The 26,390-nt window shown below is 37.3% G+C and overlaps 1 protein-coding gene and 1 long non-coding RNA gene across 2 annotated transcripts in view; one reads left to right on the forward strand and one right to left on the reverse strand.

Annotated features, from left to right (window-relative positions):
• MAN1A1 (mannosidase alpha class 1A member 1) overlaps nucleotides 1–23,919 on the forward strand; it is a 140,228-nt gene extending 116,309 nt beyond the window's left edge. The window contains exons 8-12 of the mRNA XM_039731573.1: nucleotides 3,092–3,207; nucleotides 14,221–14,440; nucleotides 15,284–15,456; nucleotides 20,836–20,951; nucleotides 21,615–23,919. Coding sequence (XP_039587507.1) covers nucleotides 3,092–3,207; nucleotides 14,221–14,440; nucleotides 15,284–15,456; nucleotides 20,836–20,951; nucleotides 21,615–21,741 — 752 coding nt within the window. The 3' untranslated portion in view covers nucleotides 21,742–23,919. The remainder of the gene's footprint in view (nucleotides 1–3,091; nucleotides 3,208–14,220; nucleotides 14,441–15,283; nucleotides 15,457–20,835; nucleotides 20,952–21,614) is intronic.
• Nucleotides 15,481–20,763, reverse strand: LOC120512832. Its single transcript, XR_005630136.1, has 3 exons — nucleotides 20,325–20,763; nucleotides 16,153–16,301; nucleotides 15,481–15,742 (listed from the first exon to the last, which is right to left on the reverse strand). It is a non-coding gene; the product is annotated as an uncharacterized LOC120512832 (long non-coding RNA).
• Nucleotides 23,920–26,390: the final 2,471 nt, after the last annotated feature.

Genomic DNA, 26,390 nt, shown 5'->3' on the forward strand with positions numbered 1-26,390 from the left:
GCTGGTGCAGGGAGGTTGCACCAGATGATCCATTGTGGTTACTTCCAATCTGATCCATTCTGTGATTTCTGTGATTTTATTGATTAAAATCTATTTTTTAAAGTTCTGTGTCACTCTGAGTTAAAATGGTGTTCAAAAAGGTAGTGCTGCTCAGTTGTATTTTCCCATCTAGGCAAATGCCATTTCCCTTTATGAATTAGAAGTACACCTGTCATTTCTCAGTCTGCTATGCTGTGAGGCTTCCTGCAGGTCACTGTGCCACAAGGCCTGTGGCAGCTCAGCATGCATGACCATCAACTGTGGTTCCATGTTGGTATAAACCCTGACATCCCTTCACAGATCTGAGACGTGTGCGCAATTGTAACACGTGTCGGTTCACCACAGCTTTGCAAGACATAAAAACCTCCCCTGGAAGTGTTAATCCTACAGCAGTAGGTACTGGATTTAATTAGAGACAACCTCAGTGCCTATGAGACAGATCCAGTTAACTCCTTTCTTGGCTTCTGTTAGCCACAGAAGCAGCTTTTTGATGCTTCATGAGAGCAGATCTTTCTAGTGGCTGAGGCAGTTAGTAGCTCTGCCTTACATATTTTAAAGCTGTCAAAACATTTATTCTGCCTTTTGGCCTTTATTATTTCTATATTTTTGATATAATTGCATCTTAAGCACTCCTCATTCACACAAAATGCCAGTTTTTGTTGGTGTGCACAGAAAAATTCATAGTGTGCAAGAGCTTTGTTTTCCAATAGCATGCAGTGTTGATGAATAAATAGCTTCCCATGCCTGTGAATGATGGATGCAGATGTTGATGCAGGTCTATCCCTGACATGCTGAAGCAGCAGAGACAAGTTCCATCTTGTTACATCGCTTTCATATCGGTCGCCTCCATTCACGAACACTGATTAAATAATTTTTTGCCCACTGAGAAGATCAGAACATGAGACTTGAAAAATATATTATTTGTGATTGCTTTTCTAGGCTGTTTTCAGCTGATTACAACAGAAGGGGAAAACCAAACAATCAAGACCTTTAATTGGCACAAGACAGAAATATTTTCTCTTAAAGTGGAGAGGGAGGAATGGTTTCTGAATGTTTCTTCTCCAGCAGTGCTGTAGCTGTGAAGGCCACTGATGGATCTCTGCTATTGTTCCTGTAAATTCATTTAGCCCTTGTTATTTTGACAGTAAACTGACAGTGATTTGCTGCAGCATGCGTCAATTGGATTTGTCTACTGCAATAATGTATATAATAACAGGGCTTATTATTGATGAAACTCTGCTTGTGCTATTTAGTTTGCAAATGTCAGAGGTTTCTATGGTAATTTATTTAGGAAACTGTAAAGGTCATTTAAATGCTGCTGTTCAAAGATCAGCCTTTGATCACAGGAAATGTTCCCATTGTTTTAAGAAATCTCTTCTCCTTTTGGATCATGAACATTTAATTTTAAAAATGGTCTAGTCTTCCCAGAATTTCAATATATCTCATTCAAAAGAGGTTGGAGAGGGAAAAAAAAGCCTTTTCAAACCCAGCTTCTATGGTACAATATACTTGGTAGGCAAAGGGACAGGATGCATTCAGAACACTAAATTTTTTTTTTTTGCATGTCACAGGCTAGTGGAGGAAAAGGATGCTGTTGATGTAGTTGGAATAGACAAATATCTATCTTCTAAGATTTGCATGTCTTTGCAAACTGTCTGGAAGGTGAAGGGAGGCTTTCCATGGAGAAAAGATACAAAGGGGTATAAAAATAAATTCTCTGTGTTCCTTTGAATTCTACCTACGTGGGCATAACTTTGAAGCTAAGATCAGAGTTAGGTGTCAGGAAGTGTGAGCTCAGGATCACTAACCCTTCTGCATCTCGCTTTATGAGTCTGGATCATCCCATGCAGGTTTTTTTTTGTTTTCTCATGGCCAGAATTTTGTGGTATGACTCAGGAAGTTGCTCTGTGATCTGTGTAATGACATCTCCATCCTGGATTTCTTGAGTGGAATTAGCAGAACCCTCCTTTGCTGTAAAATTGACAGTTATAGATGAGAAGTCCTGGTAAAGCACTTCAAACTTTTTCACTGAAGACTCGATGCCAAATCACTTAATTTTGCCAGGCAGCAACAAGTTTCAAAAGCTAACCTCTAGCTACTCTTCTTCACTTAATGGAGCTTAGAAGAACTCTTTACATGTATATATAGTTGTAGTATTTGATGTATTTAGGGAATCTATGCTGAAATCATGATAACCCATCAGTATTTTGCCAAGAATCTTTCAGGTTCCTGGACAGCAAGGCAGTGCAATCTTGTACAAGCTGCTGACAACATCACTAAATTTCCCATCACTGGTGCAACTGATGTTGAATGTCTGGCTTGTGTGATGCTAGTTTTTCCAGAGTCACTAAATGGTGCAATTGAATAATCACAGCTGTAGTACCAGGTTGCTTCACATAGTAAGCATAGGGCAGAATAAAGCAGTGTCACAGCAACAATCCTCTGTAGATGAGGTGAAGTCCTTTTTTTCCTGCTAAACCACTGCTGAGTTCTGAGAGCAGTCAGAAGTTTTAAAATGTATTATTTTTAAACATCTGGCTCAGCATTTTGAAATACCACTAAATAACCTGAAATTCAACTCTGCAGTAAGGAGCTAAAAGCCTTTTTTATGAAGTGACTTAAATGGGATGTTAGTGACTAAAAGAGCAATGCCTGCACATTAAGGGAAATCCTTTATCAAATCAGAGAACACATTCTACTTCTTTACCTTTTTTAGAATGAAAAAAGAAAAAACTTAGTTTGACATGGTCTTGTATGGAATAGACTACATGAATTAGAATGGACACATATAAATTATTTTCTCTTTGTCATAACCTCCTGCGGCACATTGTGGATATTAAACAACTGTGGCATTTTAGCTAGATTAAAAATATAGCAATAAAAGAAATAATTCTCTGTATATACCAGTAAAGTTTTTCCTGAGGTTCCAGGCTTATGTTTATTAGAGATGTTGTAGAAATAGAGCATTAAATACACTGTTTTCAACTGAAATTGTATTTTATTGTCCTGGCTGAAGATGAAATTGTGTTCAATCTCTTTCTTCCTTATTAAGATCATGTCTCCATTGGAGGGCTTGGGGATAGCTTTTATGAATATCTGCTCAAGGCATGGCTGATGTCAGACAAGACAGATGAAGACGGCAAGAAAATGTATTATGATGCTGTTCAGGTAAATAAGACATTTAAATCTTCCTTTCCATAATAATCTAATCTATAATAATCCTAAAGAGACAGGCTGTGAGGACAATATGAGAGATTTATGTATTTGCTACCACAGGGTATTTTTTCAAAGAATTAGTTTCTGTTCTAAAAAAGACTTCTTCAAATAGAAGTGCTAGAGGAATACCGATACTGTGGGAAAGGGGAGAATTTTTGAAGCATAACTATTTTTCTCCTTTTACTGCAATATAGTCAATTGTCTCTGGAGGAGAGAAGTATAAAATAAGCAACAAAAAATATATCTACAAGTAGCTCTCAGACAGACATTCAACTGTTTTTCCTGAGTTTTCTCTAGATATATATTAGTCTTCTCCTTTTCCTTTATATGCGGGAAGGAGTTCCTCCCTTGTGTTCAATTCTCTCATGTGTTTCAGCCATAAAAAGTGTTTTGACTGTGGTTCACACATGGATCAATGTGTTATGGTGGAAAATTAGAAATTAAAATTGGGGTGTCATTTCACTAGCTTTTTGGTACAGTAGCATATACTTGTCAGCTTCTGCAAAACTGCCCAATTGGACACAAGAGAAAGTTTTATAAAATCAGAACTGTTCATACTTACATTTCTATATGTATTTATGATCCTGCTGGTCTGCACTCTGCTTTGTTATTTATGTTATATCCTGAATATGCTGTTTTGGGGAGAAATAATGGGTTTGTGACACCAGATTGAGACTTGGGAAGTATTCAGTTTAAATGCATATTTACAGGCTTTCCTTCCAATCCTGGGCAAATGACCTATTTTATCAGTTCCTTGCTTTCATATATATAGATATATATTAAAAAAGAGGATAATATTACTTCTTTTTTCCCTACCCTTTCATCTGTTTTGACTGGAAGCTGTCTAGGGCCAGGACTTTTATCTCTTATTAACTGTGTGTATCTAGAGTACGTCTATAGACAAGGCTTTGAGATGCTAAGTAGCATCTGCTTATTCTTTCATATATCTGGAAACACACTGTCCCTAGGGAGGTCATAAGTCTCCTCTTACTTTCCATACACAAAAAGTGGTGGCATTAAAAAAAACACAACCATGGTTGCTTATTGCAACCATCTTTTTTTCCATTAGAGAGGGAAGTCAGTGTGAAGATCTGAGGGAGGGTGTGATCTCTGGTGGTTGTAAATTTAACAACCAAGTGTCCTCTGCTAAGGAAATCTTGCCTTTAATTTTGTAAGTGCATATTTGGATGCAGTCAGCCTCATCTTTGCTGCTAGCGTGGTTTCAACTTCAGAGCAAAAGGTGGATCTTAAATTAGGTTTGAGTGCATTTGAGGCTATAACATAAGAACAGTGCTGTTGTAATAGCTCAGACATTGGGTTGTCAGCCAGAGAGAACAAAGTGTGTGAAATTATCAATTCATCTTAACGTGGAAGACATCTTGAAGCACCTCAAAGCTGCTTCTAGCCTTCTACTTCTGCTAGTTTAAAAACATCAGGTTTTTATTGAGGTCCCAGCAGGGAGCAGAAGTGGTGACAGCCCCCACATTAAAGGACCAGTTCTCCCTGTTTGGATTTCAGCTGGAGGAGCAGAATCACCTGTTCAGCAGCATCACTGAATGTGACAGTATCAATGACAGGGTCTCAGCTCTGTTGCATATGACTGTATTTAAAGTACCTATTTGCTTAACATTTTTAGTAGTACCAGCTCAGAAACAGTCTGAGCATCATATCTGACCAGAATGTTAGTGTTTGAGAGGATCTGACTAAAACCAGATTTCGTTATGCTGCTGGCTGTTGCTATTTCCAGTATTTTCTGATCGATGGCATTCCTGTTGTCTGTTTTCTGTACTGAGGTACATCTGTACCAGAGCTGGAAGTGCACATGCAGCTTGATGTTGTAAAGTAGCTTGTTCAGAAAGCAGCAGCAAAGTTTCAGCCTCACAGAAGCTGCAGGATGATTGGGCCCCACTGAGATTCCAGGTTCTTCATTGGATAGCTATCCTGATTTGAAACCCATCCTGGTACTGACTTCATTGCTATTGAACCATTACTTATCTAAATTAAAGCTGATTTAAGTGTCAGTGCAAGCTGCAGTCTTTCTTTACAACTAAAGGCTGCAGGGTTTGGGCATTCTGAGGCTGCTTGGTATTTTCTTAGAGAAATTTCCCCCAGCACTCTCAGAATCTTTTTAAGACTATGCCAAAGGGAACAGCATGATTATTCCTGGCCATTCAGTCCAGCACATACCCACCAGCTTCTGAAAGACTAATGTGAAGGCTTGATGCCTAATTCAATATCTTCTGCTATCCAGAAACCACAAATGAAAATATATGGTGAGTTATATAGTTCACTGTGAAAAGCTGAAATCTCTTTAGATAGAGCTTAGGGGTTATTTTTCACATTGTTCTGTAAATCATATTAAAAAAAGGACTGCTTTCCATTAGAATTTTTGTATCACCTATAGATTATATAATGGCTTAAGTTAAAAGCAATAACTAAGATGTCAGGCTATATTTAAAAACTGCTTCTGCTTGCCAAAAGAATGCATATATGGCTGAAGCCATTTAAGGAGTTTATTTCTAATGGGAAAAGGGACCAAGATAGTCTTGTTTTGAATACCAGATCATAGTGTGAATGTAGAAGGCCATCAGAGGGATTCATAAACTGTAGCATTCACACAAAAAGACAAGTGAATGTCTTTTTAATGTAAGTTATTTTTTCTCTTTTGAAAAGTAATACAAATAATGTTCTGCTTCACATAATATGTGAAATAAGAGATCTTTCTAAACTGGTTTCAATGTGACATTTAGTTACAGAACAAATGTGTATTCAGCTTTTAGCTCTATTTTGAAGAAATAACTGCCAATAGAATAATCCATCAGTCTTTGCAAGTATCCAGGACAGGAATCATCTCACTCTTCTCAGTTAACAAGCTGATCTCTGAGACACAATTGTGTAGGTTTATAAGTGAACATGATAATTTAGAGCAAAAATGGACCTTGTGGGTTCACTTATGTCTAGTCTAGCAACAGCAGTGTCACAAGCAACTGCATCAAATCCTCCCCTCTTAAATGTGTCAGCCTCATTTCCTAAGCTGAAGGGCAATTTTCCTTCTATTCCTGTAAATAGGTTGCTCACACTTCAAGCCTGATGGTCAGGTATCTTTTCCAGGTTTTCCCATTACATTTATTTATGGCCATTTCTGCAATCTTGCTGCATCTTACATATATATTTATTCTCTCTCTCTGACTCTGCCTTCATCCCCTTCTCAGTGTAGTTCTAGAGAAGTGGCATATCCAGAGGCTGTAAAGAGAATTGTAACTCACCCCAGAAGAACTTCACAGGAAAAGGGAAAATCCTCACCAGCACTTCCCAAGCAGCTCAGTTCAGTGCAGCCCTTGGTGGCCCTGTGGTTTCAGTGAGGTAAAGCAGCTGCTTTCTGCAGTTTTACCTTGACTCAGGGTAACTAGTTCCCTTTTAGACATTAAGATTGTTTATTTTTTCTTAATGCTCAGATGATCCTAACAAGAAAACAAGTGATTTCTGCAGAACATAGCACATGGAAGTGGAAACAATGGAAGTGGCCCAAAGAGGAACATGTGTTTGAAGCAGTGCCATGGCCACTCTGCCAGATTTCAACACCATTTCAGAAATTGCTGCTAGGCTGGGTTGCACAATTAAGCAATGCTGTCAATGCAGTAAACTTTGGTCAAAAGAGGCAAAAGTAATTTCTGGCCTCAGGATTCAGACAGAAAATATATAGAATTACTTTTTTGGGGGGGATTAAATTTTTTTGGCACATTGCAAACTTTGGAGACTAGCTTTGATATATACTCCATTTGCACCCTGACAAAGGTAGTGATTGGGGAATTTTGCGTGTATTTATTGGGCATTTTGATTGAGAGATTTTGGGTATAATTAACTGTCAGCGTTAAGTAGTGAATATTTTTCAGAGCTGTTGATTTCAGCCTTTCAGATAAATAAAAAACATCCATGGAGACTCCTTTCTCCTTGAAAGGAGAGGGAAAATTAAGTGTCGTTAGCAAACTGAAAACATGATATTGGCAGACAAGCTTTTTTCATCTCTGGAGTTTCATGAGGATCTGTTTAACTGAGGTGACAGTCTGGTGGCAGATTTCTCCTGACTGCAGTCTCCATTAAGCTGCTTGAAGTGGTTTGCTTTGTGATCGTAGTGGTCTTAAAAACTGCATAACTGATGTGGACAATGAGAGAACTGCAACAACTCAAATATAATGGTTTGTCATACTAGGTAAAGCTAAAAGTGATTAATGTCTTGAGTATTCAATACTGAGCACTTCTTGGCATTGAAGATAATGCATTAACAGGGCAGGCAGGATGCTGCTATAGCAGCCCATCTTAGAATGAAACAGTTGGTACCCAGCATTCCCACTGCATACTTTGTTTTGGGGTTGGTTTCTTTTTGGTGTAGGAGGTGGGAGGCAACTTAACTGGATGTAAGTTAAATGTGCTAAAATCAATAAACAGGCAGTTTTGTCAGCTGTCATGTTTAAAATACTTATCACCCAGCTGCACTGGTGTTCTGCACATAGTGATAGTATGGCTGCATTATGTAAGAACACAAGATTCATTACACTGAGCAGACCAGAACGTCCAGAGGACTCACTGCTCCTTCTTATTCTCTTCACTGAATTTCCCCGCTCATCATGAGTTTTGACATTCTCTGCAAATGCTTATAGAAAGCATCAAGGCTTCTCCAGATTTTTTTATTGTTAGTGATTTACTGATAACCGCATAATGTCTTAAGTTTTGGACCAGATAAAGTGTTTATTCAAATTTTTTCTTGTTTATGGACTGTCAGGAGAAGCAGCAAGCTTTAATGTTGTTAGAAGTCTTTAAGGAGGATTTTAACTAGAAAAGTCTAAAGAGAAATTGTATGGGTTTTGCTCATGCCTTTGCTCTTTTCAGAGCAGCCGTGTCCTTACTAGTCATGCTATTTTCCCTTTTCTGCTAACAAAAAAACCCCAAACTTGTCAAAATCAACAGATATCCTAGAGTGTTCAGAACATGCACAATGCAACATTTTGAGAGCACCCTGATTTGATTCATGCCCGACTATTAATACTGTTTTAAAATGTTAATAAATTTATCCTTCTGGTAACACACAACATTTAATACATTTAGAGCTAGAACATTGGTGCTCTGAGAGATGCTAATAGATCTATAGAGGGAAAAAAATAATTATTTTCAAACACAAGTAAATAGTCAGCTTTCCCCTAGAACTTAATCATCTTTTTAGTGATCAAATTAATAGGTATCACAGTAGTTAAATGTTTGCCAATGATTCCCCTTTAAAAATATAGGTCACTCCATTATAAGCACTCATATTTTATTGCACATTGCACATGTATTTCATTGCACATGTCTACATAACATGTCTAAAGTCCAAAAGAAGTAAAGTGCTTTGGTGCTTTTAAAATGTTTCTTATATTTTGTGTTTAACCAAATGAAAGTTTTTCTGTGTTCAGATTTCAGTTCTGATTTTTAAAGCTCATTTAGTAAGCAGTGAGGACCTCAGCATAAGACACTATTTTTCTTTGGCAAATGTATCTAAATAATTTGTAACAAGGGCTTGAACTTCCTATTCCATCAATAAACTTTTTGTAATGCAATCACTAGAATTTGCAATAAAGGATAAATTTGATTAATTGAAATGGTTGAGAAAGAAAAGTATCTATTGCATTAGATCAACTAAAGAAAGAAAATGTAAGGGAAATAAAAAAGTAACAAGAAAGCAGACAATTTACTTAGAAACTCACAAAATGTAAACCCGCAGTAATCCTGATGTGCTGCTCTGGGCTGTTTCAAAGCAATAAAATGTACTGGTGCAAGCTGTAAATATTAAAATAAATAAGTAAGCAATTGACATTATACATCTTTGAATTATTGGAAATAATAATGATAGAATTCTCTTTCATCCTCACAGTTGCTTCAAATGATCAAAATACTGTTTATGAAAATTCCTAGGGGAAGAAAAATATATTAAAAGTTTGAACAGAGATAATTTATGGTTCTTTGTTATGAAGACGCCTGCAGAGTTGTAATTATCCCCCAAAACAGACATTATAAACCCTTGAAACTTAGAATCATATTTCTGAAGTTTTAAATTTATTAAGGTGTGGAAATACGGAACTGTATTGCTGAGCAGTTTTATCTCCAGCTACAGTGACATCTTGAGGCAAGAAATGAAACCACCTGGGTTTTGTTAAAAGCAGTAATCATTGAAACTCATTAATCATAATTAAGAAGATACTGTAAAAGAAGAGGTAAAATGCCTAAGAGCTAGAATAACTGTGGGGTCGCATTGCTGTTTGAGGTTTGTAATTTGTTATCTCAGCTCCTGCAGCAGAGTTAACACTTCTGTGGCACATGTCTGTTTAGAATTTGAGCAGCCTTGAGCAGCAGATCGTTTTTCCTAAGAAGCCTCCACCTGTGCTCTGCAGGCATCTCAGTTAGTGTTTTTGTCACCTGTCAGTGTAATCCACCAAGAGAACACCTGTAAAAATAAGCTTATTGATTAGTTTTCAACTCATTTGAACAGAGAGATGATTCAGTTCTGGGTCTTCTGCGTTTCCCTATAAACCATATATTCTAAACAACTCAAAGGGTAAATGAAGGACTTTGCAACCACAAAATCAAGTCAGGGATGGACTGAAGGGGGTGGTGAAGACGTAATTTAAGACGTGTGAAAAGCTTAAAGACATGAAGAACTGAATGAAGAAGAATTATTCAAATATAGGAGGGTCCAATTCTGCTTAACTTTGCAAGGATAAGAACTGGCAGTATAATGTATAGGTTAAGGAACAGACTGAAACAGAGAACGCAAAATATATTGCCTTAACAATGAGGGCAGCAGGGGGAGGAAATCAGGTTGGGAAAAACTGAAGAGTTTCTCCTTTAGGCTGTCAATAACAGAGATTACACAAACATGCAATTTGCAGTCCTGTAGTTGAAACCATTCCTAATGTCTCATTCACTGTGACAGATAGGCAAGGGCATATTTTAACATGCAAACTCATGAGAAAGATGCCAGTAGTAATGCAAGGAGCACTTGAGTTACAATTCACACTGTAAAAAGCACTGTTGGTGTTTCTAATTGAGTGCACAAGCATTTATACAGTTGTTGCATCGAAGGAATCATTTCCCACAAGATGGAGAAAAAGGTAATTTGGCTGAAGGCTTTATTGCAGTGAGGTCTGTAAGCAAAGCCTTAGGTAAAAGCTTAAAAAGAAAAATTGCCAGGAACTGTATTAGCTGTAAAAAGTTACTCTGGCTCTAAGAGCTTATGGGTACATGACATATTGTATACCATACCAGCTTTACATGTAGTAAATGTATTTCTCTAAATGTCCGTAAAATGTTTATTTACCTTTAGTTTCCCCCTCCTTTTTTGTTCACTACAGCCTCAAATCAGGTTGTCTCAATTTTTTTGTTTCAATTTTTTTTTTCCCACTCCCAGGTAGCATCTGCTATTGCTCCCTTTGGTAACATATATTTGTAGCTACCTTTCACTTGTTCAGAGCTTGAAAGCTTCCAGGGGTGGAGCATCCACAACTTCTCTGGGCTACAAGCTCCAGTGCCTCACCACCCTCACAGTAAAGAACTTTTTGCTGATATCTCATCTAAACCTACACTCTTTCAGTTTGAAGCCATTCCCCCTTATCTTGTCACTACATGCCCTTGTAAAAAGTCCCTCTCCATCTTTCCTGTAGGCTGTCTTTGGGTACTGGAAGGCTGCAGTTAGGTCATGTCAAAGCTGCCTCCTCTCCAGGTTGAATCCCAATTCTGTCAGCCTTTCCTCACAGGAGAGGTGCTACATCCCTCCACCTGATCTGAAAACAGTGCAGGAAGGAATTATTTGTAGTTGGGGAGCAAGTTGAAATAGACCTGCAATTCAAATAAATGTGTCTCTTGAAGTGAGTACATAATTATATCAAAATAAAAATAAGTTTATTTTAAGTATGAAATTCAGAATCAATTGTACTAGACAGATCTTTTCACTTGGGTGGGTCTTTGTCACCACACTACATATATTCTCCTTTTATGAAAACTTGTTTTACTCACTTGATTTCCCTGCCAGGACTGCACCCAAAGCACAGCAAATAGCACTAGAGGAACATAACCCTTCCTTCCTATCCTGCTCTTAAACCACAGATTTCATGTCTAGGTAAGAATGCACAGTGACCTAGCATGCTGTGAATAAAGACAGACACAATGGCATAGGTACAATCTGGCACTCAGGGACCCAGGATTGTACAAAGCATGATAAGGCAATCGGAGAGTCTGTAATATATCTAATAACTACCTCATAAAAATAGCTTTAAATAAGGTGGTTACAGAATAAAATAACTTTTAATAGACATATGTACTAGTTAATAGGTCCCATTTATAAAACAGAGATGATTTGCTTTACTAAACATGAATACTTAAATTGGAAATATATTTTTATTTCGTGACATTCTTGGTATCAATCAACATCAATTTGTTAGTTTCTTAACACCAGTTTGTTAGAATAATTTTAAAACTCTTAGCAGTCATCCTTTTTAAGCCTGAACTTTAATCATGAGCCAAAAGAGAGGAAAAAAAACTTACCAACACTAATTAGTATCACAAAATCCATTTTTATATGACCAGAATCAACTCTGGTCTAGTTAATATAGTTCAAAAGTGCATCATTGTTGTTATGTCAGACAGATACAGTAATACTTCATTCTGGTTTTCAGTCATTGCTTCAAAATAAATGCAACATAGGTAAATTTACTTATGAATCTATTTTTATAGTTACTTACTTTTTAAATAAATTCTGATCCAACAGCTAAGTGACCAGTAGAGTTATTGCCTATTTTTAGAACTGTTGTTTTGGTGAGATAGGAGATACCATGCTGAAAGGTTAAATGAAATATCATTAAAGTTTTTCCTTCCTCAACTTGATTTTGGGTAGCATGTTGTTAGAATGCCCAAATAGGTCTGAAAGCTATTTCCTACAAAATTATTGTATGTTTACTCACCTTCCCCTTTCACATCTAATTCCTCTTTTTATAGGTTAAATTTTGCAGGATTTGTTTAAAGCACAGGAATTTTCATTATTTACTTCTGCTTTAAAATTTAGGTATGTTTTCCAGTAAGTACCTAGTAGTAAAAGCATACAATCAAGGTGGAAACAAGGGGTGGAGGAGTTTTCTGAGCTAATAGTGGCTCTGGATCTGGGCAGAAAACATCCTTACTAAGTGCTTTGCACTCATATTACTGGAAAATAAAGTGTAGTTTTCAATGTGACGTTCTTGGCAGAAAAAAAACCCAGTACATAAAAACTGCAGTTTTTCTGCTGATGCTTCTAATTTAGAGAGGATTTTTCATGCTTATAGGAACAACCTTTACAAATGCTTAAATGGGGAGAAGTAACTACAATCACTACTTTCTGTTTAGAAAACTTTTTTTTAAATCCTGGCTCTTTTGTTAATAGTTGTCTGTAGTGATATTTTTAAATGTTTCTTCTCTTGTATAATGCATGTTGAGTACTGTTTCTGGATCTTATGATTTCAACAGAGCAACCAAGTACTAATGGATAGCTCTGGTTGTATGACAGAGTTATCTCTTCTCCATTACTTTTTTAAAGAGTAATACCTTAGTTTCTTTGTGGGCTTCTAATTAATGTGCTCTTCTGCATCTCCTCTGTTGTTTTAATTCTGTTCCTCCCACGATGGCAGGTTGCCTTCCTGGATTTTGTAATTAGTGACCATACATTGCTAACATCATCAACTTCCAGTTCCCTCTAGATTTGTGTATTTATATTCTGCTTAGGTTTTGGTTTTTTGTGTTTTTTTTTCCAGAGATCTCAGTGAGACCCTGCTCTTGATAGATAAGTTGAGGATTTCAGCTTGGGAGGGGAAACCCACTGGACTTTGGAAATGCCATCTAGACTCAGAGGCCTAACATCATTCACTGCACACTGAGTCATGTGTTTTGAATATGAGTGATGACTGCATATAATTTACATGAAATTATATCAATAACCACCTCCTTTAAGTCAGAATTAAAATGAGAAATACAGAAGCTGAAGTGATGGCTAATAACTATTGAGAGTTAAATTACTATTGAAAGCTAAATTACCTGAAACTACTCAATGTAAAAGGGGGAAAAGTAAAATATTTCAAAATTTGAAGCGTATTTGGTAGGTCTTTCCAACATTTTTATAAACCATACCCTGTAAATTGCTTGAAGTTGAAGCAAAACTAGTCATCATTACTGATGTATATTCATCTTGGTTTAGCTGCACTTTGAAGTTATGCTGGCTCCTATTATCCATTGCATTTTATGAGCAAATGCAATACAGAGCAAACAGCCAACATACAAGACAGCTTTTGTGGAAACCCAGGGCACAGGGAATATTTCTCTGTCTGCTCTGGGGTGTGCTGACCCCCAGGGGAGCACTGACTTTGACCCTCATTCATGGAGAAAGTTTCCTAGACTTCAAGATAGACTAGAATATACAAATGTGTGAAATAGATAATAGAGAGCAGTGTAGGTTTATCACTTGGTGAGAAATTTAGGTTTTGGGATTTTTAGTATGTAGTGGATGGAAGCAAGATGGAGGGCACAGGGTGTCATCCTGAGTTTCTCCTTTATGCTTCTTCCTTCTTCATGGGTTTGGGTGGCATTTTGTAATTGGACAGAAAAGTCTGCATTGCATGCTTCCAAGGATCAGTTATTAGGTTAAAAGGGAAAATAATCTAGGTGTCCTTTCTTAATTGGATGGTTTAGTATTGAAAGACCTTGTAACAAGAGATTGTTAGCCATTTTGTGTCTTCTATTGAAAAGCTGCCAAACTCATGGTTGTGAGATTCTTTTACTGATAAGAAATAATAAACAGCTGAGTCTGAACATGAAACTACCATCTCAAGAGCCTTCAGTCCAGACCCAGAGAAACCAATAATCTTTGTCCTTTGCACTTTACCAAATGGGCCTTTGGTTTGTGTCCTTCTGCAGGCCATAGAGACGCACCTCATCCGAAAGTCGAGCGGGGGCCTGACGTACATCGCCGAGTGGAAGGGCGGATTGCTGGAGCACAAGATGGGACACCTCACTTGTTTCGCTGGAGGCATGTTTGCTCTGGGAGCAGATGGAGCCCCCAGTGACAAGACAGGCCATCACATCGAGCTGGGTGCTGAAATTGCCAGGACTTGCCATGAATCCTATGACCGTACACGTGAGTACCATGTCGCAGAGTTTGCTGCACTGCTCGCCTTCATGAAGGCAACCACTGGTGGTTTTGCATCAAGCTGAATGAAAGTTGTAGCACAGTGAGAAGTGTTCATCCCTTCTGAGCAAATGCTGCCTTGATTTAAGAATAACTTTTAAAATGGATGCTCTGTTTTTAAATAATTTCTGTGCACCTGAAGCATATCGCCTCACTGTAGTAATTGACATGACAGTTACATAACAGTAATTAACAAGCTGCTTTCACCATGCCAATTTCTGTATAGCTGAATACAAGTAAGAGAGGGACTCTGTTCATTGATGAATCAGTATAGGTATTACTCATGTTTCATGCACAAAAGAATATTTTAGACTCAGTTCTGTTGATACGAAGCTGCAAACAATAGAATTGCACAAAGAAAGTGGATTTCTGTACAGAAAATTTCTTTGAATGTTATCATCTTATAGAAATAACCCTGGCAGCGTTTCAGATCCCAGAGTGTATTTTCCAGTTTGATATAGGAAAGTAAATAACCTCATCTTTTAGGCAAAATTTCACTTGTTGCTAGTTATATGAAGTCTTCCAGAATGTAAATGTTAGCATCACTGTTCAAACTGTAAGTGCCATTTAAGGCATTGATGAAGAGCAGCTCTCCTACTCCAAATTATTTATAAAATATTAAAAACAGGAGGAGCTGCAGTATCTTTCATAAATTATATTGTTCTGGGTAATCTGGCTTTGTGCCACATAAAAGCCTAAGTTGATTTGGTAATTTGGGGAGTTTAATTTGGTTACATAATTTGAAACCTTTTTTAATGCCTTTATTTTAGTCTGTGCTTTTTTATTGGCTAGGAATGAAACTGGGACCAGAAGCCTTCAGATTTGATGGCGGTGTTGAGGCCATTGCTACAAGACAAAATGAAAAATACTACATCCTACGGCCAGAAGTCATAGAGACCTACATGTACATGTGGCGCCTCACTCACGATCCAAAGTACAGGGAGTGGGGATGGGAAGCTGTTGAGGTAATGTTCTATTGGACTTTTTTGTTGTTAAATCCTAGTAATGTTGTTAAGTGAGCTATTGAATGATACCTGGACATTGTTCAGCAGTTGGAAGCTGAATATTTATTTTAAATTAGGCATATCAATTCAGATTTCCAGGAATTCATTTGCCAAATAGATGACATTTTGACAAAACCAAAAATTGCTGATATTGTATAACAGAAAAGTACCTTGTTATTTCTCCATCTTAAATACTTCTAGGATTAGGGGTGACATTTGGATGTACTGTCCCAGATGTTGAGTGTTGCTGCATGTGAATGGAAAGTACATACGTGTGTCAGATTTGAGCTTTGGATATGGAGTTAAGTTTTATTAAATTAATACTATGAAGGTGATTTTAATTAAGGTGGCAAAGGCCAGGATGAAGGACTAGATAGTACCGAACATAAAACCATGTTACTTTCAAGAAACATAAATTACATCGACAAAACTCCCTAAAAAACAATAATCTCTTCTAGATTTGAATTTTTTTTTGTCCCACTGGCCTTTGAGTTTCAAGCAGTGATGCTGAACCTAGCTATTTGTGTTTGTCTAGCACAAGCCTTGCAAAAGGGCAGCTTGTCTGCACTGCAAAGAATGAGCTTGCCAAATCCATTGCTTCCCTTTTTTCAGCAGTTAATCTCTCTTGCTCGTAAGGCTGAGAGCCTTTAGATTTACCTTGTTTCATCCTCCAGGTATGGGTCCTTATTACACTTCTCTGGAGTTCACTTCTGTCCTCCTCACACTGATGTTGCCCTTGCTAAATTAGCTGACATCTGATAGGAAGTACAGCAAGCTGAAGAACATTATTTTTCTGGCTCTGTGTACTTAAGAAAAATGAAAAAAAAAATCAGTCAAAACTCTCTGCAGTTTTTTCTCACACTGACCTCTCCTGTGCAGAGGTATTGCTTTCCAGGATTTCACAAATATCCTGTTTGTCAGTTTACCTAACACCTTTTGCTTCTAGAAGTGTATGATTACAATCTTCTTGGAGGGGCTTGCACCACTACTTATAGAAGGTTGATCTACTCTGAGGGTAGAACTTGTGCCCTACAATTTCTTGTCCCTAAGGGACCCTACTAAAGAGCTATTACTTGGTTATGACCCCATAAACCCAACTCCCTCCACAGCAACCAGGATCTGTAAATGTATTCAGTATTCACTGTGTAGATATTGATCCTATCAGAAATGTTGTGCAAATGCCATTGAGCATTATGGAAAAAAGAGGTTATTTCAAGTCTGGTAATTAGATATCCTCCAGGAATTAAATTTAAGGCAAAAATCTGCTTTCCAAAAAAAGAATAGTAGTATTACCTATGCTTATACTCTCAAGCTTCTTGCCTGAATATTCACGATTGTTGTGTGCCTGCCCTGAGCACTGTATTCAGCTAGGTAGAGAGCAGTTATTTAGGACATTGTATTTGCCTCCCTAAGGTGCTGACTCTGGGGGGCCCTGAAATAATATGCTTCTGAATTACTAATTCCAAAGCAATTTGGGTTTTAAAACCTCTAATTTAGAGGGCTGTTCCCTTACTTTCTTCTTTGCTAACACCACCCATAGGCACACATTTTACTACTGGAATCTTCCCAGGCAGGTTGTAATTGGCATATTTACAATAGCTGTTTGTGGAAGTCATCCCATCAGGCTTCAGCAATGCCAACTGTTCTTTCTCCAGGAGATGATTTTCCTGACTCATTGTTACTGCCCACACTGATAACATTGTTATAAACAATTGAAATGTTTTCCTTATTATTATTCTTTACCCATTTGGTTCAGTTTGTTTGTGTTTCTTTCAAGTTGGTACACTTGTTTACCTCCTCCTCACTCCCCACGTGTCCCTTGTTTAACATTCCTGTGGTTATTGTCAAGCTGGCTCTAGCACAGCCAGATGGGTGTGGGAGATGCAGCTGGTCCCGTTCTGCCCGGGGCCCGTCTTCCACCGTCCTAATGTGCAGTTAGTTGGGTGTTCCACAAAAGCAAATCTTACAGCTTTCCAGAACTTATGCAGTCAGTTGTAGGTTTGGAATCTTTTTTCATCCTGTTCTCTCTTGGTGTTTATAGCTATACAGCTCTACCTAATACAGTATTTTTTTGTAACAGCACATATCATGCTAGCTTTGTAACTATGTCATAAATTCTGTTCCCGCTTGCTCCTTAATGCTGCCCCAAAGGGCACCTGACCCATTCTGTCCTTGGGGAAGCCCCCAACCACTGGGGGTCATTGGTTTAATTACTGGTACTTATTGCACAAAAGGGAACCTGAGACTGAAACACGAAAAAAAAGAGGAAATGATTGATCAGACCATTTGGGGTTTTGACCAAAAAAAGTTGTTCTTTATGTCTTTCATGTCCACTTCTAACTCATTACTCTGGCAATAAGAACTCATTAGGTTTTTTCCCAGTTCCCTTGTAGTAGAAAAGGAGGCAGTTTTAGAGTCGTGACTTCTAAACTCTCTGACAAGTCTCTTAAGTCTTTCTCTAACTTTATAAACTAAAAATATGCTATAGCCTCTCCTTTTTTTCTTTGTGAATTTGCTTTGCTGCTTTGAGTCCAAGATAATTTTGTATGTACTTCAGCAACTGGAGAAAATGCAGTTATGACCACCAGCAATATCCACTGTTACTGAGTCAGAAAGGTTTTATCAGCTTAGCTCATGAAAGCCTCCCTTTTTGCATTATAAATGTGGCACATATTTTAAATTTGTAGCACTTCCTTTGTTTTTCCCTTTATGATAGTTTGAGACTGTCAGCCAGTTTTCACTGTGCTTGATGTTTTCCATTACTGTATCATAACTGATCCTAGCCGCCCTCATTTCCTGAGAACTACTTATTTAAAGTGTGTTTGATTGTTTCTTCCTGCCCACCACTACCCCTATCACTGTGAACATCGCTGTTCTCTCAAAGTGCAGGAAAGGGCACAAAAGCCCATCACTGCCAGGATGGTTGACAACCTAGAGCCTTTTTATCCTATTAATCCTGCAGGTGGATGTCCTGTTCCTTTAGTTAGGTGGAAAGTAGCTTTGAGGGATGAGATGCTTCATCTTTGCATCAAGCAGATAGATACCACCAGAAGGCAAACATGGGGCAAGTTAACCCCTTAGTTTACATCACAGCAGTGCCTCCAGGTATCTATGATGCCTCTGAACTCAAAGAATGCTCAAAGTAAGTTCGAGCATACAAATGGTAAATTCAATTTGCTTTTATTATACCTCGCCCTGTATAGAATGCAGATATTTCCTTGCATAGTAGCCTTATCCTTCAAGTTCTGCTTCTGCTGTGCTTTGAAAAATGTCATCTTTTGTTTGACATTGAAAATCCAGACACAGATGCAGCATTTTGAATTTGTTGCAGGTTGAAGTAGACAAGAGGGAAGGAATACCAGCCCAGAGGAAATGACTTATTTAAACTTAAGTATATTTGTCATTTAGTAAAAGTGTCCAGGAAAATTAAAGAACTTAAAGACACATAAAAAAAGACAAATAAGCTGTTATATTTTAAAGGATCTCTTCTGGAAAAAAAATCCCCTTTAAATATACGATAGGCAGCTTACTCTCCAGTGAAAATTATGGAGAGCCTGATGTGCAAGCCAAATGTGTGCAGACAGCTACAGGGACTCCAGCAAAATCAAGGACGTTTAGGATAGCTACTCACAGCAAAACACAGATCTTAAAGAGCCTTTAGAGCAGGGGAAGATGATGAATACTTAAGTAATTATTAGTGACTCTTAGTCCCATCTGTCTTCAGAAAATACTTACTCTGCCTGGTTTAGATATATCCTCTGCCTTGCTTTTTAGCTTGTGTGTTTTGAAATGCAGCATCTTTCCCTAAATAAAATCTACACATCCTGTACTCACTTCAGTGGTATTTGTAGTAACTTCAGAAAGGGAGGAATGGTTATCTCCTGGCTCTCTCTTGGTGGGGATAAAGCCCGAGGTATTTCTGCCTGAAAGTCGTTGTTCCAATATCATCTGCACAGAAAACACCTCGTTTCACAGTAATGTGGTCCTGAGTGAATGCAGCCATCCACAATCCTTACTGTCATTTTCATTGCAAGAAGTTATGTAGGGTTAAGTAGCATTTTCTGAATTTGGTTTTGAATAATGAGTTGTTTTAAATATAATCATCTTAAATTCTCTTCACTCCTTCCTTATACTGTCTGATACCAGAGAGTTGTTGTAAAAGAGAATAAGAAAAATTAATAGATTAAGAATACTGGTGGCCTTGTTAAATACATAAATTATAAAGAAAAAAACCCTATTAATTCATATTTTTAAATATAGTAGTGATAAGATAACAAATATTCAAATAAAGTATTGGATAGCAGTATATTTTAAAAAGTTATGGCTCATATATATGCATATAGGTACCACCTTTCTATTGCAAACACCTAAGATAAAGGAAAGCAACAAAGTTTATTGAATAATCTCACTATGTATACCTTCTACATTTCCAGCATCTTTTTTGCCCTTTTAGATATACTCTTCATCTGATCTTTTTTCTTCTTCATAAATATAGGACATTCGTGTGGGCAGAAAGAAATTGTATTTTTACGTGGCCCATGTACTCCTTTTTATTGTGAAATAGGAATCAATCATCTGTTTTACACCTTTTAACTGAATAAAGAGTTTGGAAACTAGCTAGAGAAAAACACCTTGTTATTGTTACAGCGAAATTATGTTAAGTCCTGGCTTTCTGTCTACACCTGTGTAAGAGACAAAGCTTTATTCAAAGAGGTAGCAAAGAAAAATATGACTGCTGCACAAGAGAAATTCAGTCAGAGCCCAATCAGTGGTTAATTGAAAAATTAAATAACTGCAAAGAGAACTTATATATATATGTTATAACTTACACAGAAAATTGAGCATTGCCGTTCCTTTTCTTGAAGGGATTTGCAGGAGGTAAGGAGAAGACTGATCTTTAGTATGGTGTTCAATTATGTCACAATCATTTCAAGTAGCAAAATATGACCAGAAGAGGTATAAGTAACACCATTTCCAAAGGCTGGGAGATTGGGAGAGAAAGGCTATTGTTACTCCTATTAAAAAGAGGAAAAAGAATATAAGTAAAAATCCATATGTCTTTAAATCCTTATACCCATACATCATTCCTTCTGAAAGCTGGTTTGTGTTCACTTTTTATTCATTTATTGTTTTGCTTCTCTTCCTGAATATGAAATTAGACCACTATGCCAATGTCTTTTTTTTAAAGAGTTTTCTGTCTAGACATTTACCAAGTTTTCATCTCTTTATCAAAAGATTTGTAGCAATTGTTTTTTGCTAGTTTTATTGCCAAACAGAAAAACTGACATAATATTAATTTTGTTAATTTGGGTGATTTGGGTGTTCTCTTCCCTGCTTCAGGCACTGGAAAAACACTGCAGAGTAGACGGCGGCTATTCTGGCATTAGAGATGTTTATAGCAATCATGAAAGCCATGACGATGTGCAGCAAAGTTTCTTCCTTTCAGAGACACTCAAGTAAGTTAAGAAAGTTGACTTTCATTAATGTGAAGTAGTTCTGTGTATAATCTTTACTGATAAGTATTTATTATTAGTACCCTTGACACTCTCACGTAACAAAATCTGAGTGAAATAGCAGAGCTCTTCTTAAGTGACAGGAAGCAAAATTGCCTTTTTTTTTCTCCAATCTGGGTTAATAAACTAAATTCCCTGACTTCTGCAAATTATCTTTACTTCTTATAAAGGTACTTGATAGTTTTTGAGACATTGCATCTCCTGTCTTTGATAGGATCTAATTATATATGCAAGCATTAATGAAACAAATTGACTAGACATAGAACTTAACAGACTTATATTGCATATTTTTCATTTTAAAACTTTAGAAAAAGAAGACAAAACAATTTCCATGGAAAGCTTGCAGGGCCTGCTAAGAGAAAAAAACAAAAGCTTTCATTATCCATCAACATCTCCTAAATTTTTAATAAGATTAAACTTTTGTCTTGATCTCTTCAGTTCTGGGTTGGTTTTTGGGGGTTTTTTTGCTGTGCAAGAAAAAAATCAGTCATGCCATCTCAACAGGAAGTTTAGTACTCAAGTAAATTAAATATGAATTATTATGTGTTTTCCTCAAAATCACTTCCCTGATGTGGTCTCATTTCCTCCTTTTTTTTTTCTTGTCAGGTACCTGTATTTGCTGTTTTCTGAAGATGATCTTCTTCCATTTGAACACTGGGTCTTCAACACAGAGGCTCATCCTCTTCCTGTTCTTCACAAAGATGATGGGAATAAAGAAGAAAACCAGAAATAGATTAAGATTAATTTATACTTTGTTTCATTCCTTACGTTTCCAGGACTTGGGCACATGACTTGATTTTAAATTCCTAAGTTAAATTTTTTAATCAAGTGTTTTGCAGTCTGTTTTCTTTAATGCTAAATTTTTATGACTGTACCCAATTAATTATGATAAAACCTTAATCCTCTAATTCAGATTAATACCTTCTTAGAAGTGAAATAGGGTATCTTCCCAGATTCTCTTAGGCTGCAGTATCATTTGGCCAAAAAAAGCAGAAGGTCTGCATGTTACTTGTTTCCTGTTATGCTTTTAATTTGACTGCAAAATTCTTCTCTCCTCTGTGAGGAGATGTATGCTTTAAGCTGTAATATTTTGCCATGTTGCAAAAAGCCATATTGAATTAAGTATAAAGAGCTTTTTTCTTTTTTTTTTCTTTTTTTTTTTTATGTTCTATGTTAGTTTGTTTTGTGTGTCATCCAGGACAAATCTTGTGACTGTGACAGCCTCTTCCTATGCGGGTCTATCATTACTTGCTGGAGTATCTGATGTATTTCACTGTCAATGAAGTCGACATAGGGGTATTTCATCTCATGCAGACACAACTCTGAAACTGCAGTATAAGTTGAAGTTAGATTAAACTAGTTTCTATGGATTTAGCACATTAGTTAGCCGACCTTAGTTTTTCAGGTTTTGATTAGAATATTGTAATAGAATAAATTGTTTCCTCCCTTTTCTAGGTGGTGTTATTCTTATGTCTTTAGTCAAGCTACTATGGAGTAAAATAAGATAATCATTTCATATTAAGAAAGGGTCTATTAACCTTCTTTATATATTAAGTCCAGTAGCTTTCATTTGGTTGGTTGGCAAAAAGAATCCACTCAACAACATTCTCCTGGAAGTTCAGAATTATATCAGATACAGTTTGTTTGTTTTTCTGTTACTTTTGCAAAGATTTAGGTAGGTCCAGACTTGACACCAGACTTGACGGTTATTTGTCACAAAGCAATTTAATGTCTCTGTATGAATAAAGATGGACGTTCAAATGCCTTGAAGGAAATCTGCCTCCTCAAAAGAAGAGAAGTCATGCAGAGAGGAAGTTATCCTGCATTGAACTAAAACTTTCTGACAACACTGTCTTGTCTTAAGTAACAGAAATGCAATGTGCTTAAAAATATTCCTTAGAGTAGAGGCTTATTAAGAAAGGTAACAGCTTTGCCAAAAATGTTTTGCTCTGTGGCATCACCAAAGGGAAAATGAAATGAGGCACAATTAATTCCTGTTTTACTTGGTTTGAAGTGGTTTACATGATTTTTAAGTCTACCTGTTTTCATTTAATGATGGGATGACTTCCATGCATTTCAGGTAGGAAATACCTGGCTTCCCATTCTGAGAAAGAACATTATCCATTGATTGGACTGCAGTGGAACAAATCTGGTTCTGAACAGGACGTTCTTGAATGGTATTTAGTAAGATAGCTCACATGTCCAGCATTGCTAATCACAGCTGAGGGAACACATTTGTTTAGGCTTTAGAGTACATTTTTTCTATGCTGATAGAGGTCTGCAGTGGAGGTTTGCTTAGGTAGAAGCCAAAAATAACTAATTACACTTATATATAGCAGCTGGAAGCTGATCCATAGAGCTTGCCCTCAAGTCTGTAAAGACAGCGCTGCCTGCTGAAAGAGGACATAGCACGTGCCACACAGGCTGCCAAAGACACTGGTGCAGGGCACAAGGCAAGGATCCACTGATGCTCCAGCACAGGCTTGGCAGAGCTGGGCATTCCTATATGGGAGTTACTGGGGTACCTTGGTGAGCCTGGGCCACCCAGCACTGGGAGAATGGATAGAAATGGATGTGCAGGTAAAGCCTGCTTACACAGAGCCAGCACAGCGGCTCAAAACTTTTTGCTCCACTGTTTTTTTAATTATTATTTTCTTTTTTAAAGTATGTATTCCCCTCATGGCCCAGCAGGTTTCTGAACCCAACCAAGCAAGGATGAGCTCTTGACTCTCTCCTTGTTGAAAATCAGAAATTCTGCTGCTTTTGATTCTCCAGAATTTATACCACTGGAGGATTATACTTCATTGTATTTCTTTATCAATAGTATTTATAAGGGAGATTTTTTTCCATCCCCTGAACCACCATAGCTGTGGAATGAAACCAAAATATTTAATCTCTTTTTAACATGAAAAAATAAAATAGTATTTATAAGGGAGATTTTTTCCATCCCCTGAACCACCATAGCTGTGGAATAAAACCAAAATATTTCATCTCTTTTTAACATGAAAATTTTTTTTTTTTTTCTTAGTTATGCTTACTGGGTCACCTGCTGCTACTGCCCCCCACATGTATGTGCTGCTTTAGACCTCATCTCAGTTAAATAACTACAAAAGCTCAGACAGAAACAGTCTTTGAGAAGTGTGTTTTCTAAGCCACTTTCTATGTGGTTTTCTTCACCAAGGTTTGCTTCCCCCAGCTGTCTGCAGTGATCTTGCTGGGACTTAGCGAGCTGAAGGGATGAGCAGAGAACCAGACAGGTCTTCTCCAGGTTTTGAAAAGCAGGCTCCAGTCACACAGCTCTATGTGCATTGGGTCTTATGTACTTAAATATAAGCATCATGGCTGTTTCCTTGTAAAACAGCATTTCATATGAATTTTTCTTAGCGTGGGAGTTAGGATGATTTGAAAGAGCACAAATTTGATGTGGTATTGGTATTCAGGTTGTATGTACAAACTGCACTATACTGTACTTTTTGTAAAGTAATGTAAGTAGACGAGAAGATTGTACAACGTGTAGATCTGCCAGCTGTAAGAAAAAACTTTTCATAAACTGAGAATATATCAAATTTTCTTTTTTTTTTTTAAATAACCCCAAAACACCAAAGTTAAAGCAATACTTTTCATAAACTGAGAATATATCAAATTTTCTTTTTTTTAATAACCCCAAAACACCAAAGTTAGAGCAACCATTTTTAAAACAGTCCATATTTACCACTGCTTGTTAGATCAGTAAGATAACAAGACAACATGCATTGTAATTCCCATTCACTTGACTAACTTCATGGAAGTGGCTAGTGATGGTGACTCTGTGTTCCCAGTCATTATAAGAGCAGAAGAAATTGCTCATTGTTGGGGTGGGGGGGTGTGGCAGGGGGGAGAAGACAGTGACATGGACACATTATCTTTGCATAAAGATGCACACTGCCCACACTTCTTCCATTCCTTTGTAGTATAATAATGCATTTGAATCCACATATGTTCAGTCCCCGGAGGTAGATCCCTTTAAATGGCACCAACATTGTTTCACATGGAAAAAAAATATTTTTTTGATTGTTGGTGAGATAAATATTGCATATGTGTTGGTTATACAGAGATTTTTGCAATGCCCAATAGCTCACTGTTTCTATGGTAACTTCATACATATCCATTTCTATCATGTATTTAAATTGGTTTTGATTTGTACATATTCCATTTAGTCTTTTCATCTTTATATAAACTGAAATTATGGAATACATAATAGATCAAGATGCTTAATTTTTAAGAACTTATATTTGTAAAAATTTCTCTATTGTGAATAAAGTCTTTTAATATATCTGTTCAACTGGTTATAGTTTTTCTTAAGTGTGTTGCAGAAGTAACTACAGGAATCTGCTGCATATTCTGGTTTAGCTGCTGTACTCACAAATTTTTGTCAGTACTCTGTGTACTTGTTAAGATGCTGTTCTTAATTAATGTCAGCGTATAGAATTTCTACCACTGAAATAAGTTTCTAGGAATTTTTTGTCAACAAAATTCAGCATACCAAATGTATTTTGGTAGAAAATGAGCCTGCTAATGAAAAGAGGGAAGCTGGGAAGTGGGAGGTGGCAGGCAATAAGCACAGTGAAGGTCAGTCACTACAATTCATGCTCTGCACAACACAAGTGGGCAAAGCTAAATGCCATTTAGGAGCAAACAGCACAGTGGAGATGACAAGGCTGTCACAGTGCCCAGTGTTACATGACCATGTAATGAAATCCTGTCGTTAGCCCATGCTCCAGAGGAGAGGGAAACAGTTGTCATAGGAACTGTAACTATATTTTGTTTCAGAAGGACGTTAAGATTTCCAATCTAAATATTGAAATAACAGCTACACCTCCTGGATAACCTTGTTTTCTCTGTTTAGTAGAAAGCCTCCTCCCAGGATGATACTGAAATAAGCTGCTGTGGTTTCACAGAACAGTCTCAGTAGTATCAATTTCTGTCAAAAGACTTACTCATTAGACCTGCTTAAATCACTTTTGAGGGCAGCTCTGAGATTTTTTGCAGCAGTTTCAGCTACACAGTGAAGTCCTTGGGGCAGTGAGCAGACCGTGCCCTCCTGCAGCTGGCCCCAGGACTAGACAAACTGCTACTCAACAAGGCAAACATGAACTAAGGCAAACCTTCCTGCAGACTCTGATTCAGAAGAGATGTAAACGCAAGCCTGGGTTAGAATGTCAACCAATTCACTCTCCTTAATTGGATGCTTGGTGCAGTTTGTTTTCTGCAGGGGAAAAGGGAACTAGGACTGAGTTGACAATTAGTAAAGACAAATAGGATTTGCCCCATTTGCATTGCCCTATGGCCTTGCTCTATCACAAGAGGAACTCAGTGCTCGCATGGCAGCATCTGCTATGGAAA

This window comes from Passer montanus, unplaced genomic scaffold (assembly GCF_014805655.1).
Source record: "Passer montanus isolate IOZ18808 unplaced genomic scaffold, ASM1480565v1 scaffold79, whole genome shotgun sequence".
Taxonomy (NCBI): domain Eukaryota; kingdom Metazoa; phylum Chordata; class Aves; order Passeriformes; family Passeridae; genus Passer; species Passer montanus.